Genomic DNA, 21,071 nt, shown 5'->3' with positions numbered 1-21,071 from the left:
TTATCTTATTATGACATTTATTTCCCAAAATAAAATACTCAAAGTATATTCAAAATATTTTCAAAAGTTTTTAGACAGAAATATTATTATGTATGGTCCAATTTACAGAAATGATTAAAAATTACTTGAAAGAGTCTACGACGTGGAAGTACTGAAGGATTGACGAATTCGGAACTCAATTGTACGTAGTAAATTTCACTTATTTACAACTATTTGCGAAGGATTAATGTTTAATTAAATAAACTCATCACGTAGATGTGTACTTTGCTCTTACTGTATTTCATTAATGGCTACATCAATGATCTGGAAAGAATCATTTAAGCAGACATCCTGGTAGTGATTTATGATCGAATTTTTCTGATTGGGACATGACTCGTATTTTTATTTTTAGTAAGCTTACAGAAAACACTACATGACTGTCATATACATTTAGTAAATCCTGCCATATAAATTTATCTTTGTAAAATTCCAAATTCCTTGTAGCCTTAAGCTGAATTTATACTCGATCGTTGAGCGATTGCGATCATTTGCGATGTACCGCTTTTTTTCAAGCGATGCCGATGATGGCCAATCACTAGCAGCATGCAGCCGCCATGGGCTGGCATGCTAGTGACGTGTCACGTGCCGTACTATTACGCTGACTTTCGTATTCGGCGAGGAGGACGATTTCGACCTCCTGGTAAGTTAGAGAGGTAGACAAAAGACCGTTCCGCTTGTCCAAACACTCAACCTCAGAAGGATGGTCCACAATAGCGTGATTCACGTAACATAGCGATTAAAAAGCTGTCACGTACATGTAGAACCATATGCTTCTATTGTCCAATTTGTCATCAAGATTTCATATGGAAACAGTTCAGACCCAGCATGCCAGAACAGGATCAGTCTGATTATTCGGACTACATGTAGGCAATCACTGAATTTTGCGATACATCACTTGTCGTTTCGATTCACTCGGTCGGACATCCGGGAACATTGTCCCCTTCGTCCCCTTCGCACAAGCGCGCACATAGCAACCAGCTCGAGAAAGGGGAACTGCACATGCGCTGCACATGCGCACACTAGTTTTACTAGGCTATTTCCCCTTTGTGACGTCAGCCTGACCAAGAGAATGGGCAATCACTGAATTTTGCGATACATCATTTGTCGCTTTTGATTTGCATCATTGAGCGATTGCTCTCGCTCTCCTCAGCCTCAAAAGGCAGTCCCTGCTGTGTGAAAGACACGATCAAGTGTTGTTGCCGTAGCTCGTTCACGTAGTGGTTCCGTTGTCCCACTGGCCTACTACACATAGATTGCCTGGCGATCGGAGTGTTTATATCGTCAGAGCACCTTGGACTAGCGTTGCCGTTGCGTTGGGTATGGCTTGCAACCTTGTGCAAGAAATTTATTGCGAAGACTACACGAAGACCAAATCAAAATAATGTGCCGCAGACTACAAACGTTCACATTTTTCTTTCATTTACTGTCACATTAATTGTGAAGTGCCAAATAGTGGAAGTGTTAGTTCAATACCTTTAGAAAATATTTCTCTGTGATGACCCATGTTGATTTTGGCTAAATATGTTGTATTTTCACTCAAAAGGGTATGTAATTCCGCTTGATTCATTGTGAGCCAATTTCAATTTGACCCCTAGCTTACCGTACTGAATAAAAACTGCGGTTTTCCGATCTTGATTTGAAAAGGTCTAGATATTAACAGGTAAATTAGGGCCATACCTTCTTTTTTAAGGTTTTTAAATTTTTTTTTACATTGTATTGTAGACTTTGATGTGCTCTAATTGATCCTGCAAAAAGTGGAAAAAAAAGTGTGATCTTGTCACAAAAATCATGCAATGTTGTCAAAAGTGAACTCTGAGAAATCAATGTTTTAGTAAAAAAATCTCAAAATTATGCACAAAATGTCCTTATATTTTAAAACTAACACTTTCATGCTTATAAAAACTGTATCTGGTGCATGGGCCCAATGTGCATCTTTTTGAACTTAAATGAATCCATATTATTATGTCTGCTTTTAGTATGCCAAAATTCAAAATAATTAAAAAAACATAAGTGGCATTTTGACTGCAAATGTTTGTTTTGTTTACACACATTTTGCTGGTTTTAACGACATACCGAAAGCGCCTTGACTGCGTTGGACATACGCGCAGGGTTGCGTCGCATCACACGACTCATTATTTCTCGCCAAACTTGTCTTGAACCATGTGACTTTTAAGAGTGAAATAAATCAAGCAAAAATAGTGAGCAAATATTAACATGGTGTACCGGGTATTTTATCAATTTCAAGTGAAAGAATACATCTTGGTGTGAACTCATTCAAAACGACTGAAGAATGTGTCTCCCCTTATTCTGGCCGTAACTCGTATTAACATCAATCTTATTTTATCCATTACATAAAGGCAATAGCTACATGACCTAGTTAGCAAGTACATCATGGATGGTACGGCACAAAATTCCGAAACAGGAAGAGACCAGCCTGGATTTCTTTCAAGAACATTTACAGGAATCGGACAGGTAAAAAGTGCCTCTTCTTTCTTGATCAAAAATATGTATGTTCGGATTGGATGCTGATATTTTGAAACAGTGGTAGCGCTAGAACTAAACACTCCAGTGTCCGCAGGGACCCCCGAACTTGCAGAAAATTAAAAAGTAGGGGGTAGAGTTTGGTGAGTCCGAGTTGCACAAATGCAGCATAAATAGTATGTCTGCAATAGCACTAGATTGAAAAACTGGGGGTCTGCTGGGACCCCTGAACTTGCAGAAAATTTAAAAACAGGGGGTCCGAACTCTATTTTGCTGGGTCCGGGACCCCAAAAAGCAACCTAGCGCTACCCCTGTTTTGAAACTTGTGGGAGATGTAAAGCGCTGTGTTCTCAGTAGAGTGCATAATAAATATGTGTAGATAAGTAGACCTGTGTTTATTTAGACCATCGAAGTACTTTTTGAGTGTATTTGATGATTTCTGGGTGTAAAGTGTTATATATGCCAAAATGGCAGTTAACATTATTGCCCTTCGTTGGCCTTTGATTGACTAATTGAGTGGACTCATTTGACCACCCATAATATTAAAGATCAGGGACTGTCTTTTGGAATTTGCAGGCGAGCATGAAATAGCTCTTCTGGAGCCTTTAAGGAGAGCTGTTTAGAGCAATTACAATAGAATGTAAGGAGAGAATGGTCAACTAAGGAGAGCTAAAAATCACTCTTCTATATCAGATTTAAGGAGAGCGAGCGATTGCGCTCGCTCTCCTCAAAAGGCAGTCCCTGAAAGATCTGCGTGTGAACTAGAACTTTCAAATGCATAGATCTTAGACAAAATATGTACAGATTTAAAACTATCAGAAATTGCATGATACGGTAATGGAGAGAAAGCTAAAATACTTCAAGGCTATATTGTCAGGAAACAGTGAGTAGAGAAGCAAATTTAGCGAAGGAGCTATGGAAGGCCGGGGTGAAAGTTGACATCCAGCACATCTCACGACTAATGATGTTAAAGCTGGTTTCTAACCAAGGAATGCATTGTGCAGCACACTTTGCACCAGATCGAACAAGATGGCGTACTCTTGTGGAGACCACCGCAGCGGCTCCATAGTGCCACCTGACAGGTGGCTGACCCTACATGGTTTGGGGAATAGAGAATTTTGTTCTATTTTTCCCCCCCCCGAGATACTGCATGGCTACAGCCCTATCACGTCTCTGGGATCGTGGTGATAAGCCTGTAGCCAGTACTGAGGGGACTTAAATGTTATAGGCTACCGCACCAGGGTACTTGAGGGTTTATGGCAGAAAAAGCCCAACTGGAGTATAGCTGCCCTGTGTCATATCTGTATAGAATGTACTCAATGTATGAATTGTTTTTAACAAACGGTTATACGGCAGCTATTGCAGATAGGTCTTTCTTGCACTAACTCCTATTATTCTTTCGCATCTATTATATTCTTATTTCATCCTTTTGTTTTCTTTTGGTTTTTTTTTTCAGAGATATCAAGGACTTCTCGACAAAAGTGTTCCCCATGGTATAGGCAGATGGATAAGCACGTTTATATTAGGTTTAATTTATTTGGCAAGAGTACTATTATTACAGGTAAGCGATACACATGTCAAAGAGATATGGCTGAACAAATATGTTTATATGTTTCCAGTTCGTTACCGTAAAAAACTATGTGCTTACTATCGAGCGCTTTTAAAACATGCAAACATGAAGTGCCCCATCCACAAAAGTGTAAAGGGTTTTGAGCAAATCATCGATACACATAGTTATATGAACAAGTAAACCTGCAATTTTGTATCTCAACCGCATTAGCTCAATTGATAAAGCGCTGGACTTTGGTACAATTTTCAAAAGTTCTCGATAGTAAGCACATATGCTCATTACTGAGTTTTTATGGTACCGGTATATCTAAAGATCCTCCTCCGGGGATCATTTGGCCGGTCAGCCAACTATTTTATTTATTGTTTTTAAATATATTTTGAATTCCGATGAGTTTGTGTAAAATTTTCATTGAAAATTTGGGCAATCTGCCTCCTTTGACCCCGCTGAGTCATTGCCCCTTGACCCCCAACAGGGGGCCATATATATGCGAGCCTCTTGATCCCTGACCATATCCTGCTCACTCTACCGACACTTGCCATGCTCACTAAATGTAGCCAGCACTAAGTTTAGCCCAGCTGCAACACTCTCACACACACACCCCCACACTAACTTTGAATGGTATAATGAAAGACAGAGATAAAAAGGCTAAATCAATTCTGACATCCTGGCAAAGGTGCGCCGTGATTGGTTGCCGACCTGCGCAGTTCGGCATTTTCTGTCTAGTTGTCCGAATTTCAGACGCGACCTAGTTGTTTTTGTCTCTGTCTTTCATTATACATGTAGGCATCAATGTAAAAACTGACCACCCATTGTTAAAGCAATGATTTGATTATTTACTTCTTTTGTTTGTTTCAGGGATGGTATATAGTGACATATGCTTTAGGTATTTATCATCTGAATCTCTTTATCGCCTTCCTATCACCAAAAATTGATCCAGCATTCACAGATGAATCGGGTAAGAACCATGCATCGCCAACACAACAGCTGATTTTATAATTTACATGATTTTAGCAAAATGACAAAAAAAGTATCCCAAAATGCAAATTCTGGGTTGATCGGCCCTAAAATTTCACAGCAAAAATTGACCCACAAAAAAATCCTTTCAGAGAACACTGGCTTCGACCCTAGGTCAAAATAGTCATAGCTGTTTGTTATTTTGTTGAGATAAAGGCAAAAATATGGAGTAATAAACAATATAATACATAAGAAAATAGAACTCACACAGCTTCATAACTTTAGAACCAGGTATGCTAGACCTTCGGTGTTTTCAGTGTATGATTGCCTAATGTAGTATTTAATTATATAGTAACTCAATTTTCAAAAATGCTATGGTCTGAGAAAATTTGTTTGCATCCCTTCCCTACCGCACCCCTTCCAGGCTTCCACTTGTTAGATTCTCAAACACCAGGGCGAAAAAAATCATTAACAATTTTACCCAGCAAACAATATTTCCATTTCGCTACGCCCCAGTTCAGTATCTCATGCCAAGCAATTCCAATCAGTTTACTTTGCAACCTTGATATTATCTTTTCATTTCTTCTTTAATTTTATATTTTATGCATTTCTGTCTGATGTTTTTTCCTCCAAACCAATTGTAGATGATGGTCCATCATTACCAACTAGGCAAAGTGAAGAATTCAGACCATTTATCAGAAGATTACCAGAGTTTAAATTTTGGTAAGTTCAGCATTCAGTACAGGAAAGCTTACACACCTTGCCACCGAGGAGCCTATTATCTGTCACTAGGATCCAAAACATTCCCATCTAATAGTGCACAGTTCTTTACCCCCAATACATTTGTACATTCATTGAATGACCTTTGAAAATTTGGGTACAAAAACTCATACTCTGCAACTTGAGGTGAATTTTTGCACTATGATTGTTTAATTGAGGTTATTGGACTATGCCATGGGGATGAGGCCATTGTGGTCCATAGTGTGTCTACCAGTCAGTTTTATCCAGGCGTAATGATGCATTCGTGTTGATGCCATCCAGCTACTTCTGTGCTGGTCTTCATCTCCATTTCAACAACTCTTGCTACTTTGTGACGTCCATCCCAGGTCACATAACATAAATAATTGGAGACACTACTATTAAGTTTGAAATCTCCACAAATAAAATGAGCAGCTCATTGCCGAGATGAAGATATTCTTGGTAGTACACATATAAATGGTTTTATATAACTCATACAAAGTCTCTTGTCAAACTACTATTGATTATTTCTGCTATTTTTAGCGGCCAGCTGCAAAAGGACTATTGCACTCTGCGCCTGCGCAATATTTATTTTTCCATTGCACAGGCACAGAGCTACCATAGCAACGCTGACAGACTCGCGAGCGTATAGCGCGAGGTTTCCACCTCACCTCGCCAATTATAGGTGCGGGTGTTGCTTCTAAAATCAATATGCATTTAGATATCTTTTAATTTATTTTGTTTTCCTGGTGATTTATAAAATTAAGTGGAAGCAAGGGAACTTATTTATGAGTTATATAAAAGAAATATTAAATGTTTTTATTTGTTCAATGGTGAAATATGAACTGTTCCATTCAATTCGGCAAAGCCTCATTGAATGGAACAGTCCATATTTCACCTCATGAAAATATTCTTACCATTGAACTTGCAAACATTCAATATTTGTATAGCACACAACACTCAATACCTTGCCATGTTTTCATTATTTTTCTGACATTGATGTTTTTGTGCCAACTTTTTCTGTAATTAATCAGCAAGCAACGATTATTTTACTCAATGATTATTATCAATGACAATCCCTTTAATACATTGTTTTTCTATGCAGGCATTCAGCCACCAAGGCCATTCTGATAGCCATGTTTTGTACATGTTTTGAAGCGTTCAATGTTCCTGTATTCTGGCCCATACTCGTCATGTATTTCATCATTCTCTTTGGTCTCACAATGAAAAGACAAATTAAGGTAAGTTGCCTTTACTGGTGGTACTCAGTAGCATAGTGTTATAAGACACACCACCCATCGTAGTGAAAATTGCAATCATGCTCTGTCCATCCTTGATTACATGGGTCATGTGACGTTTCTATAATAATTTTCATCATGATGTGGCAGTGACATTAACCTGTTGAGGCAGCTGTTTCGCTCTCGCGGCGTCTTCAGCGCTTTGAGCGTTCCTTGGGAACTGCGCCTAATAAAATGTACTCTTACGTCACTGCCACATCAGGGTGAAAAATGGTATAGTGCAACTTATGCACATATTCAATATATTCCATTACCCTCCTTTGCAGGACAATTTTATTTTTTCCCCTTGTATAGCAGCTGTATTAAATTGTGCTCCACAACAGCATTTTGAGATCTATAATATCTCGGCAAAATATTTTCAAACTGTTATAAACATGTTTTGGTTTTTATCAAAATGTTGTAATAACATTCATATGTCACGTTATATATGAATAAGAATTGTGAAACTACTACAGAATTAAAACCAGAGAATCAGGACACCTTATACCACCATGTGCAATAGACAAAGCACACCTTTTGCCAATTTATGGGGGATGTGTCGCCCCCACCGCACCACACCCCCACCTGTCTACAGACCTGGCCTTAAGTTAATATAACCACTTACCATTTTATTTTGTTGTTGTTCTCCTACAGCACATGATCAAATACAAATATATCCCCTGGTCACACGGCAAGACAAAATACAAAGGGAAGGATGATACAGGTGATGTCATAGCTCATTAAACTCTCTGACACAGGGTTGACATCGCTTACTTGCCAATCCTGTGTCTCTATCTCTCTCTCCTTCTCACTGCATAGGGCTCACATTGTTGGTCTTGTGTCGGTGTTGTGTATTTAATGTACCATACAGATAACTGTTGATAACTAGTTTGGGCTATTCCAGTTGAAATTCATACACCCCCTGGGGAAAAGATGACTATTTTTAATCTCCCACTCTGGGGATGTCAGGGACTGCCTTTTGAAAATGAGAGAAGAACTGTAGAATGCTCTTCTGGTCTCTTCAAGAAGAGCTGTTTGCAGCTGTGGCCATTAAAGCATAAAGAATTTAACGAGTCATCTAGAGGAGCTATAAATCGCTCTTGCAAATGCAACTTAAGAAGAGCTGTAAAGGAGTGATTGCTCTCACTCCTCAAAAGGCAGTCCCTGGGATGTAGTTTTCAAATGGTGTCGCCCATTCAGGTAAACCCATTTGAAATTCACACTCCCTGTGTCGGAAGATTAAGGTCATGTCTGCCATAGGGGCTGTATGGATTTCAACTAGAATAGCCTTTTGTACAGTACAAAGTTGATTAATTATTATATACATCTGGGGGTGTGTTGGTCATTGTGATCTGACACATTTATGATCCAAATGGTTTTAGTTCAGCATGTTTGTCCAAGCACACTGTCAACATCCATTTAAAGGTAGTATTACTATTAGTGATTTGGTGCTTTTCTCTAGAACATCCTAAGCATGAGATATGCTCAAATTGTCCTATAATTATTATATAATATGAAACTTTTAGCTACACCACAAATTTTTAATACTGCACAGATTTCTGATACTGAACTGATGTGCACATTTTTCGTTGGCTCGCGCAGCTCGTAGCGTGTTACGCTGCATACCTGTTCATGCGGAGAGACCAAAGCAGGCGTAATTGATTGAGTTTGTTGATTATATACCGCCGGCAAGCATGATGAAAATGATTATACAAAAAGACTTGTTTCCAATGGCACCAACATGTTTATTTTGGTACTTTGGCACTCAAAAAGCATGGAAAAAGCTTCATATTATATAATTATAATAATAATATCGGATAGCTTATTTTCATTTGATACGAGAATATACCGCATCAGTCTTGAAAATACCGACCGAGTCGAAATCATGCTCAAACCCAGTCAATATTATATTGTTGTCAATCGTTTGGTGGTGCAGGAGGGATTATCTAATGTTCAGTGCCAGAAGTTGGTAAGTTTAATAGCTGCCCTGTGAACACTTGGCAATTTACAAATGGTATATGGTACACATCTACACATGGCAGCTATTGCACTGACCCACTTCTGGCGCTTTCAGTGATTTGCCAAACCAGAAAGACATAAGATTATGTTGAATTGGGCCGAGATATGATTTTTGAGTGAGGCAGTTAGACAAAATAATTTGTACAGAAACCCTTTCATTCTGAAAGTTTTGTATTCCCTATTAAGGACTGATTGGTAAGAACTGATACTATTTGGAACAAAAGCTTGTTGGAATATCATTATATAACCGAGACTACATATATACAGCATTTGAATCTTTTCCAAGTAAAACTAAGTGAGATTTATGGTACATTGACCATGACCAGATATGTCCATGCATGCACAGCATTCCTGCGAGAGCCGAGGCATGCAATTCTGTGAGATCCTAACAAGTTGCATCACCTTCTTATGTAACCAGTGAACTACTACATGAAAAACAAGCTTTCATTTTTAGTGTGTAATTGGTTGAAACCACATAAAAAATCTGTTCTGTATGCGTGTGTAAGAATCCAGCAAGCACATAAAGTCAAAATTCTTGTTAGATGCATGCATGCATGCTCTTGAGTTGCCAGTAATCGATTGATTTCCGGTTGTGCTTTTCTCATTGCGTGACAGACTAATGTGGGAACAGTATGCTGTATAAATATGATGTATGTCAGCTATGATTTCCTTGTTCTAAACACATTGTACACCATGCACACAGGTTGCCAATCCCACGATTTAGTAGCCCAATTGGGTGATTTTTGAAGATTTTCCCTGCAACTTTTTGACAATTTCATGTCCCATAGAAACCATTGGTTAAGATAAAAATTGGGGAGACTTTTCAACATTGGCTAGCGCAACTTCTGATAGCTTCCTGTTCTGTAGAAACCAATGGTGAAGAGAAAAATTGGGTGACTTTTTAAATATTTGACCCGCGATTCATTCGGGCCGAAATTTTTTGGCAACCCTGGTTTCACATGGATTTGTTCAATGCTGGTCTAGAAAGTCTCAGTTTAAGCGAAATAATGGCTTTGGAGTACTGCAAATAAATTTTTGATGTGAATTAAAACTTTCTGCACCGACAGAAAAATCCCCACTCCTTTGCTCACACAAGCCCATGATGGCCATCTTGGATATATATGCAAGTGAAGGAAAACATACGATTACTTCATAGACATTTCAAATGATTATTCCTCATAAGTAGTTCTGAAATTCACCTTTACTGCACGTCCAAGATGGCCATTTATGCCATAGCGGCCATCTTGGATGTGCAGGGAATGGAATATTCCCATGTATGGACTGTGAGCAGGAAGTGGTAAGGTTTGTGAGTAATAAACGGAGTTTCTGTATGTGCGAAAGCAAGCGTCAGTTTGATTCAACGGTGATCTTGTGTGCGATTCACACAGCCAACCCCTGTGGACAGTATCCAAGGATTCCAGTAATCACTTTAAGAGTGATTGTAAGCTGAGAGTGACAGTATCAAATGTTTTTATTTTTGTGATGGAAAAAGTACTGCACACAGGTATTAAGTAGGGTGCAATGTCTTGACGTAGGTTAGCAGTCACAAAATGGTGCTGGAGTAATAAACATGAGAACTGTATACACTTTTATTTTTGCATTCATCATTCATTCAAGGTTAAAAAAAAGCGCAGTGATTTATAGTGCACTACGCACTTTGTAAGCACAACGCCTACTACGTTGATCCACAAGCCTCAGCACACTTTACAGGTTGTCGCTGACCACTACGGCCCCACATCATTCCATAAACCATTTAACAACAAAAAGGTATATCTTTACTTTTGATCAAGAAGTCTATCTTCAATCCAAGCCGCCGATAACTTGAGGATGAAGCAAGGCACCATTTAAAGTAATGGGAAAGCGGAAGTAAACAGCTGAATCCGCCGATCACAACGCCACAAATGTTGCTCAAATGACACATCAGCAAAGTGTTTGTCTCTCTAATAAAATTGGCTCTTCAAACTGTAACTTGCAGAAGGTGTATTTTTGCATTGAAAAAAATGTCAATGTGAGCGCAACATGAAAAAAGGAGCTTGCCATGCATATAAAAGCTATTGGTGGAGCAACAGTGTGGTTAATTAGTTTGTACATATTGTATGGTGTTATTATTTTTGTGCTTCCATGCCCAATCACAAAATTTGTGAAAATAAAAATGTATACAGCATTATATGAAAGAGTACATGTGTATTGCATGTATATGTAGGTAGTAATGTCAGCCCTCTGCCTAATCTATGTGAGGATGTTGCCATTTTATGATAAAAGTCAGAAATATAAAACTAGTTTGCGTCTGGCTATTCTGTCAATCAAATTCCAGTACAGGCTGCACAACCCATGATTGGTAAGTATCATGGTGCCTATTGTTAGTTATGTGATACTAACCAATCACAGGCTGTGGGGAATTTGATTGACAGATGCGAACTAGTTTGTTTTTTCTGACTTTTATTATAGTAGGTAGGATTGGAGGAATTTTGTACCATTAAACAACGACAGAGTTACTTTACCAGAAAGTAATGATTTTAAATCTTTGTGAGTTATAAACTGTAATAAATTATAATAGGCTTTGGGGGAGTAATCTTTGACTTAAACTTTTATATATTCCAAAGCAGCGCCCAAGTGGAAGTATTTCCAATTATGTAATTCAAAGGGAGAAAAGGCAGTAACTTTATTATATTGCTTATTTTTCAGAAATAAATGTAAAACTTAAAAGGTTCAGAATTTCCAGACCCCTTTAAGCTTTTCTTTTATTAGCTGCGCAACAGTACAGCTATAAATCTTTTGGCTTTTTTCGTTTCACATTTAAGTATATTTTGTAACTAAGTTTACTTTCTTGGTGAATAATTATAGTCAAGCTGGTCCTTAAACTGTAATAATGTGCATGTGTGTAAGTGAATAAAAAATAAAAATGTCTTCATTCAAAATTGTACCCTGATATAATTGGTTCTATGACACTTTTTATATTGTAGGTTTTATAAATATTTATATATGCTTGTCATTCCAAAGCTATTATTTTATTGGTTGGAAGTTTTAATGTCGGAAGTTTGTTTTCGATGGAAAAATAAGTTTTGAGTGTGTGCAAGCGGAGGTCACTGTACTATGCCGATAGAAAAAATGGGCCATTCCAGTTGAAATCTGTAGTGTACACCCCTGTGGATGACATGACCTTAATTTCCCACACAGGGGGTGTAGATTTCAAATGGAGTGACCCATTCAGGTAATCCCATTTGAAATTCACACTCCCTTTGTGTGGAAGAATAAGGTCAAATCTTCCATGGGGGTGTATGGATTTCAATTGGAATAGCTCAGCTGCAGTCCTCTTCAGCCGCTAACCAAAAAATAAATTTGAATGTTTGTGTTGTGTTTTGTCGTAAAAATATAGTCAAAGCTCCATTTTGTATAGTTTGATTAAAATCTGGAACATCACTGAAAATGCAATACAGTCCAACCTATTTTATCTGGACATATATGATGGGACCAAGCATTGGCCGGATTTCAGTGAAAAATCTGGCAAAGTGAATGATATGTAATTCTTCATTGAATGTTGAAAGATAGTTCAATATTATCACTGTAAGATGGTATTTGAGTGCTGTATGATGCTACATGTCATATCCTTGCTTCAGAGCATGGCATTAATGTGTCAAAGCAATTAAAACCTGTTTTTGTATACGAACTCGCTCTGTTATCCAGCTATGTAATTTTACAGAATGTAGCTGGATAACAGAGCGAGTTCGTATGCAAGAGGTCCAGATAAGGGAGGTTGGACTGTACTATTTATTGTGAGATGCTGCATGTGATTATGTTTACATTATTGCATCCATATGAAACTAGATAATTCTTTAAATGGGCAGAAAAAATCAGGTGGAAGTACTTTGCCTCTTGCATGAGCATTACAAGAATCAATTGGAAAAACTTTCTACATCCACTACATGAGTGTGAGAAGAATCAATTGGATTAAGAACTTGCTCAACCTGCTCAACCCTTACATCAGCACGGAAAGAATCAGGTCAAAGAACTTTCTCCACCCCTTGCATGAGAAGAATCGGTTGGAAGAACGTTCTCCACCCCTTACATGAGCATGAGAAAAACCAGGTGGAAGAACATTGTCTTCTCCGTACATGAGCATGAGAAGAATCAATTGAAAGAACTTTCCCCCCCCCCCTCACATGAGCAAATGTTAATTGGAAGAAATTTCTCTACCCATACATGAGCATGGCAAGAACCAATTGGAGAACTTATGCCTTATGTGAGCATGAGAAGAAGCATATTGACTCCCTTTATGAAGCCTGCCGATGCATGGTTTCAGATAATGAAGTCCACCATATATTATCGCTATTTTATATTTTTACATTTTTATTTGTAGCTATTATATCCTTTAAATATGTTGTAAGCTAGGCTAACTGGGCACCATAAATTTAGGAGAAATGCAACTTTAGTTGCATGTTGAGACTTTGAGTTAAGACAGAAAATGACATTCATAATGTATGTAGATGATAACTATGGTTTTTGTTCATGGTAGCTACAGCTGTAAAGGTTGCAGTCAGTTGAACTTTTTATGCTCATTGTCACATTAAATATCATGCATGCTGCTCCTGAGGTTTTCCTACAACAAAGATTGGTTTTATGGAAAGCATGGATTTACAACTGTCACTTCATGGTGAATTATCAGTTTGCTGAATTGTGATGAATGAAGTTGTAAAATATCACTCTTCTGATCTAGGTAAAGCAAGCAAGCTTATAATTGTACTGAAGACAGTGAAATGTCAATTAACTGCTAGGAAAATCCTATACTTGTTATAGGTCAGACTTGTGTGTGGAGGGGACCATAATTATATAGTTACAGAAGTATATCATTATAATACTAAGTAGAATTTATTTACGAAACCTTTTGGATCAGTTAACTGCTCATAATTATAACAAATTACTGTTATAAGCTACCATGTAGGGATTACTGGCCAAATAATATGCCTCTAAGAACCATTTTGAGTGGTTACAAAGAGGGCTGTATAATTAATCGAACCAATCAGAGATATGGTAAGAAGAGTCAGGATTGAGGGGATTAAACTTAAAATTGCTGACAGATCTCAAATCTAGATTTCACACACTTCACAGCCCTTCAAATACACTCTAAGAAATACAGGTTCTAGATAGAACCTTTTTTGTCCTTTCAGAAGAACCCTCCCTCTAAAAAAAGGTTCTTTGATTTTGGAGAACCCTTGAAGGTTCTCTAAAGAACCGAAAACGGTTCTGTATCACATTTTAGGGCCATTTTCGATTGTTTTAGAACCATTATTGGTTCTTTAGAGAACCTCTACGGGTTCTCCTGAGAGGACAACTTTAGAACCTTTTTAGAACCTTTATTTCTTAGATTGTATGTTTAAAATAGGAAATTACTTAAGTGTGATCTAACTACACAATAATGGTATTATATAAAACAGTGAAATAACTCAAACATGACATCCTTGTGATTGCAAATCTATGATAAGTTATGAATTAATTGATTTGGGGTACATTGAATAATAAACATGAGTTTGTTGTATAAGAACTATGTTTTATGTAATAAAATAATGAAGAAACATGTTGCAGTACCATGGCATGGTGTATCTAGTCTCTCTTTTTGTGCATTAATTTGATTGATTTGGGCTATTCCAGTTGTAATCCATATACCCCCCTGTGGATGACATGACTTTAATGTTCCACACAGGGAGTGTGAATTTCAAATCGGGTTACCTGAATGGGTGACTCCGTTTGAAATCTACACCCCTGTGTGGTAGATTAAGGTAATGTCTTTCATAGGGGGTGTATGGATTTCAACTGGAATAGCCCTTTGTGGTGACTAACTTTCATCTCATTTTATATCTTTGCATGAATCTGCTAAAGTGATATTAAAATTAGGCATGGTTTGCTTAAATATTATTAATAGAAGCAGGACTTCATGAAGTTATGTTTCATATTCACTTAAGTTATCAACAGTGCTTGTAAGATCAGGGGCCATTTCACAAAGTGTCAATCTATCTTGCATTGGATTTTATGATATGAGATCAATTGCATGTCTTTCTGAAATGGCCTTATGTTGTAGTAAATGTGTCAGTATTTGTATGTAAGTGGTGACTGGGTTTGATTAACCTTTTTTTTAAATCAAATTAGTTAAATGACTTTGATGGTTTGATAAATCTTAGCTTCGAACCAATTCAAATTAATGCCCAGGTTGTAATCTCTTCCAGTGTACCGCTAAAAGGCTCTCCTGAATATCATTTTTGACCCTCCTAAAATTGTCAGTCAGTGGAATAATACTAAATGGTGTCATGGGGTGTTGATAATGAATCCTAATCTCCACCGTACCCTGACACAAGTTCATTTTTGTTTCCATTATCTCCTCAGATATATACAGAGAAAGCAAACCACTTCCAGCTACTACTGATATGTAACTACAACAGCCAAACAAAGGCCAGTATTGGGCTATTCGCTGCCGTAATGCACGTTAGTAACCATTGGTTACTGGTTCAAGCCTGGGCTCATACACCTGTTCCGAATTATGATATGCCATAGGTTTTGTGTTGTGATCATTTCGATCAGTGGTACATAACAAAGAATGTGTGAGCCAGACATGACCTTAATCTCCCACACAAGGGGTGCATATTTCATCCATTCAGGTAACCCAATTTTACACTTCCTGTATGGGTTATTAAGGGCATGTCTTCCATAGGGGGTGTATGGATTACAAACGGAATAGCCCCTTCAGTCTGACGTATTTGGCAGTGTTTTGCCACTGCGGCAGATGTTGCATTTTCGGTTGCCAGCAGCAACATTTGGTTCTCTGTTGTCGACTATAAATACTGGCCTTTATATGGGCATTCTCACTTCCAGGACTAAGGTCTCATTCTTCATTACTGCATAAGAATTGTGCATACTGATGTTTGTGTTATGCAAAACCTACAATGCAAAGTTCATAATCAATGTTCAGATGGCGCTAGTCAAAATTGTGTTATTTTGTTGAACCTATATATCCAGAAATTGAGAATGCTCATATCAGTTTATGGTTTTTAATGGTCTAAATGTTATGGGTGGTTTAGGGTAATTTATCATAGATTGTGAATCCTAAGGCAGTTTCATGGTCACACATACCCGGTACATACAAAATGTTTCATTACATTGGGCCATTTTTTAGTTGGAAGTCTATAGACCCTGCACTACAAGCAGGTTGGACTCATCACCTGTGATGTATGTCTGCAATCATAGATTGAATACATTTCGCCTATTGCATGTTTCCGTCATATGCGGGGAGAGCCTCAAACTGGCAATAGACATGAAGGGAAGCATTACGTAACTTCACGCAATGTTATATGACTGGTTCCCATTCATGTATGCTGCCAGATCGGGGCTCTCCTCGCCTATGGCGAAACACCTTGGTCTGGGGCGGACATTTTATAAATGAATTTAGTAGAGCAGCAACGACACCACTTGCATTACATTCCAGATGTTAAATCTACATCATATGCAAAATTTGAGGAAAAATGAACGAGTCAGTTTTATTTTAGGGCCATTTGTCTATAACTGGTCTTTACATGTAGCCCTATGGAGAGAGTGCCCGTTGAGGGCGCTATAACCCCCATTTTAGGAACAAAAATGTGATTTTAAAAAAACTGACCCGTGCGAATGTTCTAATATTTTCAGAGTATGTAGTATGAACATGTAGAAATATAATCAAGTAGTTGCCCTACCTGCTCTTCTCCGAAAAAATAAAAAGTCCTATACTTCAATGATAATGAAACCTAGGTGGGAACCATGCAGTGGGTGAATACTGCTGTTTACAAAGATACTAATCTTACAGGTGCAAGTGATCAGCATAATATGAATATTCTATAGAATTACGATCCAGGTCTTTATCCCTGTTCTTTTGACATCTATGATTCAATGCCCCGGGTACCGTGTGAACATACTAGTACAGTGTATGGATTTCAACTGGAATAGCTCATTCTGGAAAGTCTCCATTAAAACATAAAAAGACACCTTATTATTAATAAAAGTTCTCACATAAAAGCCAAACTTTTTTTATAGCAGCGACGTTTCACATCTTATCAGGATGAAAAGTCACCTCCCTATTCCAGAATAATACAGCACTAATTTTTTGGCTTTAAAAATATTATCCTGTATAGCCAAATAAATCAGCTTAATCATATAGTCCTTTAGTTCGTTCTAACTAGCAATAAACATTTTGATAGTTTTGCAATTTAAGGGGAAATGGGCACCAAGCACATGATTTCTTACAATATAATTTGTAGTCACAAAATTCAAGGACTTGGCACGAGTCTTGGCATTTAAAATTTGGAGCATAGGCTTTGAGTTTGATCAGAAATTTGATATTTTATGATAATTTCTATAATTGGTTATAAAAGATTGTTATTAGAAAATCAAGTTTTCCAAAAATGGGAATGTATGTCTTGAAATCAGTTTTACGAGTCTTTGGGGTTGATTGTCACAGCATACAAAAAACCCTTAAAATGCACATTCTTGGCCACCTATTGCCAAAAATGGACTAAAAATGAAATTTTGACTTGCAAGACAGTAAGCAACTAAAAAGGATTTGGATTTAGCTATATTAGTGCTGTATTTTTCTGGAATGGCAAGTACAAAGTTTGATAACCATGGATAGAAATATTTGTAATGACAGTTTGATATTACTTGACATTTTGATCAAAAGTTTGAAATTGTGATCAATATTTTGAGATGAAAACTTTTGAGATGGTAGTCGACAAGCTGAAGAGTTTGAAATTGTTTGGTTGTCCTCGACTGACTGACCCTAGGTCTCTATCTGACCCAAAACATTTTAATTTATTTTTAACTTTTACATACCATCGCATTATAATTAGGGAAATGTTGTTTATTTATGTTGAGAAGTAATTTCAGACGACCGACTGACCTCGTCTTCCACAGCCTTAAAACTAGTCCAACCTATTTTTTCTTAGTTACTAGACCATCTAAGACTCAGATCACTCAAGAAAGATTAACCACACCTGAGCACCTACTGGTCGATTGTAGGAATTATTTGGGTTTCCTTCTTGTATATGCAGGGTGATTTACAGATAAAAACGGTCTTCATGGTCGGACTACGAAAAACCTGAGCGCTTGAGAAAATGTAACAAAACTTGATACCCAACCATGTGTGAGGGTTCACTATCCTATATCCAATCCATGCTGGTCCCCTTCTATGTTCTTCACACATGCAGAACAAACATACAGAACCAAAATGACATTGCGAATCAGATGAAGGAAGGTGGTGTTTCTGTAAATGTATATCTACAAATAACTGAATATCTGTTATAAACAAGCCAAATCATCAAATTCTATGTGCTGGAAATCTCAAAAATTTGAAGTTGATGCATAGACATGTGAACATCCATTGTGGTTAAAGAATTAAGTATTATCTTATGCCTATTTATTGACCATGTTGGAAATAAGCTCAAAAATATCCACGAGCCATTGGGGCTGAAAATCTACGGGCCCAGTATTGATGAAGTGGGTATCAAGTCTGATATCAACAGTACGTAGATGCTTCAACAATGTTGATATCAGCAGTAGATAGCTACTTTATCAATGCTGATATCAGCAGTAGATAGCTACTTCTTCAAAGCTGATATCAGCAGTAGATAGCTACTTCATCAATGCTGATATCAGCAGTAGATGACTACTTCATCAATAATGATATCAGCAGTAGATAGCTTTTTCTCCAATACTGATACCAGCAGTAGATAGCTACGTCACCAATGCCGATATCAGCAGTAGATAGCTACTTCATCAAAAAGCTCCAGAAACTAAAGTTCAACTGAAAATGATTTTTGTTCCTAATTTGTCTCTTAAATTTATAGGCCTGATATTGACTGAAATTTTAATTGATTTGCAGTGGTATTTGCCCCTCTGCCCCCCCCCCCCTCCCACACACACACCAGTTATTAATATGTGCATGGGAGCATATAAATTGTTTGAAAACTTTACATATTATAACGATGCAACGTTGAAATAAGTTGGGTAAGCGTAATGATCAGCTCAGCAGAAAAAAAACTGTTCAAACCATTAACAGGCCAACATAATAATGATGCTAATTCAAAACATTTGTGACCGTACACCACGAATGAGCTGTAAATGTCCTCAATTGAATACCTGAGTGGAAGAAGGGCCCAACTCCATCAAAACTGTTTTTGAGATATTAAGAAAAAACTCAATATTTGGAAAAGTTTTATAGGCAGAATGTTTTCATCTTCAGAGAACCTTTAATACATGAACATACAATATTACATACAATCAAAATTATATATAATGTTTCCATGGCAACGGTACAGGTCTTAATACGAGCTGGAGTTGGGCCCTTCTTCCACTAATATACTGCAAGTGCCAGTTCCGTAAGCAGATGTGTTATAAATAGCTACAGAAATTTGGTAATTATCCATTAATTGCACATGTAGAAGCATGTAATATGTTAGCAAGAAAGTTAATTGTAGTGAAAAGCAGATTTCATGGATGAACAAAATTCCAATATTTGTGGAAGATGGGCCCAACTCCATGGAGTTGGGCCTTTCTTCCATGAAAACCATGATTAAGTGTACTTGAAAGACTATTTGGAGAGTTGGTTTTGGCTCATCTTTCACACACAAGGAAGAACAATCTGCTGGCAATAAAATGCTGGGTCTAACTCATTTTTGTAAAAAATTGGAGTTGGGCCCTTCTTCCACTCAGGTATTCAATTGTATTCTGAGTTACAGTGTAAAATGGGCATGAAGGTCGTATTCATAGGTACTCAATTTGGTGCTACGTGTACCTCATTTAATGAGATACACGTAGCACCAAATTGAAATACCTATGAATATGACCTTCATGCCCATTTTACACTGTAACTCAGAATACAATTGAGGACATTTACGGCTCATTCGTGGTGTACGGTCACATTTGTATTTAAGATTTAAAGTACTGAAATAATGGTTTTCAAAATGGAAGTGTTCTAATAATGAAACATAAACAATGGAGGCCAACAATTTATAATTTGATGGGAAAACATACTGGCAACAATCCAATGTTCCTGTGAATTAAATCCTTGAATGGTCAAATTCTTTACAAATATTTTTACATACATGTCAAGTCGTGATTCGTAGCCATGGTAGTAGTGAGCACTACCAGCCGAATTATCAAATTCTAAGAGCTATTTTGATTGGTTAAGAGGGCTATATCATGTATTGAGCCAATCAGAGATATTAAAGAATGCTTAGTGGAGCTGAAGGGGAATAAGCTATTTAGAGTTAAAGTGCTTTTGATGGGTTACTCAGATGATTTTCACATTAGAATTAAAGCCATATTATAACATTTCTGTAAAAATAGATTAGCATTTATTTTCCATAAAATGTTAGTAGGCATGTCACAGTGGCTGCACAATACTTCTGCCACACTGTGCATGCAAGCATAACAGTAAATTGAAAAGCGCGCGCATGAAAGTTGTTCAATTTTGGCAAACATCCATGCCGAAAAATTAATTTCCTCATATGTGCTATTTATCACAATTGTTTGAATTTTTGATATATGGTGTGTGAAACCTTTCTGTGACTACCATCGGTTTTTTTTAAATAAATATCGTTTCGCTTAAGAGCTACTACCTATTTTTATGGATTGTTGAAGATCCTCATAAATCAATAAATATAGGCCTTTTGAAAAATCAAGATCTACCACCATTTAGCTGAAATACTAATCTTTCTAAGCATGTAAATTATTTCCGTCGACAAATCTAATGGCACACTTGAGGAAAAACGATTTGAAACAAAACATTTTTAAGTGAGTTTAAAGGGAGTAATATTCCAAACCACAATAGTTCTGTTATTGTGTGTGTCCAAGGCCACACCATTTTTGTATACGCTGTATAATAGAGGGCTGTTCCGCTTACCGCTTTCTCTTCCCATGTTAATCCAGATAACAAAATGTTAATTTAAGGTCTCATTGCAAATGAATTTTTATTTTTA

General features: G+C 37.3%; 1 protein-coding gene across 1 annotated transcript; it reads left to right on the top strand.

Moving 5' to 3' along the window:
* Window positions 1-117: 117 nt before the first annotated feature.
* Window positions 118-15,671, top strand: LOC140157022 (protein RER1-like). Its single transcript, XM_072180081.1, has 8 exons — window positions 118-181; window positions 2,397-2,511; window positions 3,977-4,081; window positions 4,946-5,045; window positions 5,689-5,767; window positions 6,888-7,023; window positions 7,714-7,783; window positions 15,454-15,671. Exons 2-8 carry the CDS (start codon window positions 2,431-2,433, stop codon window positions 15,498-15,500), a joined length of 618 nt encoding a protein of 205 aa, XP_072036182.1. The 5' UTR covers window positions 118-181; window positions 2,397-2,430; the 3' UTR covers window positions 15,501-15,671.
* Window positions 15,672-21,071: the final 5,400 nt, after the last annotated feature.

Source organism: Amphiura filiformis, chromosome 7, assembly GCF_039555335.1.
Source record: "Amphiura filiformis chromosome 7, Afil_fr2py, whole genome shotgun sequence".
Taxonomy (NCBI): Eukaryota; Metazoa; Echinodermata; class Ophiuroidea; order Amphilepidida; family Amphiuridae; genus Amphiura; species Amphiura filiformis.
The sequence above is the reverse complement of the archived record's forward strand: the minus strand, read 5'-3'. Positions and strand labels throughout refer to the sequence as shown.

Bases quoted from the DNA above. Each gene is read 5' to 3' on its own strand.
- LOC140157022 (XM_072180081.1), top strand. From the start codon at position 2,431: ATGGATGGTACGGCACAAAATTCCGAAACAGGAAGAGACCAGCCTGGA. The intron at 5,046-5,688 runs GTAAGAACCATG...AACCAATTGTAG, and splicing joins AGCATTCACAGATGAATCGG to ATGATGGTCCATCATTACCA. The intron at 7,024-7,713 runs GTAAGTTGCCTT...GTTCTCCTACAG, and splicing joins CAATGAAAAGACAAATTAAG to CACATGATCAAATACAAATA.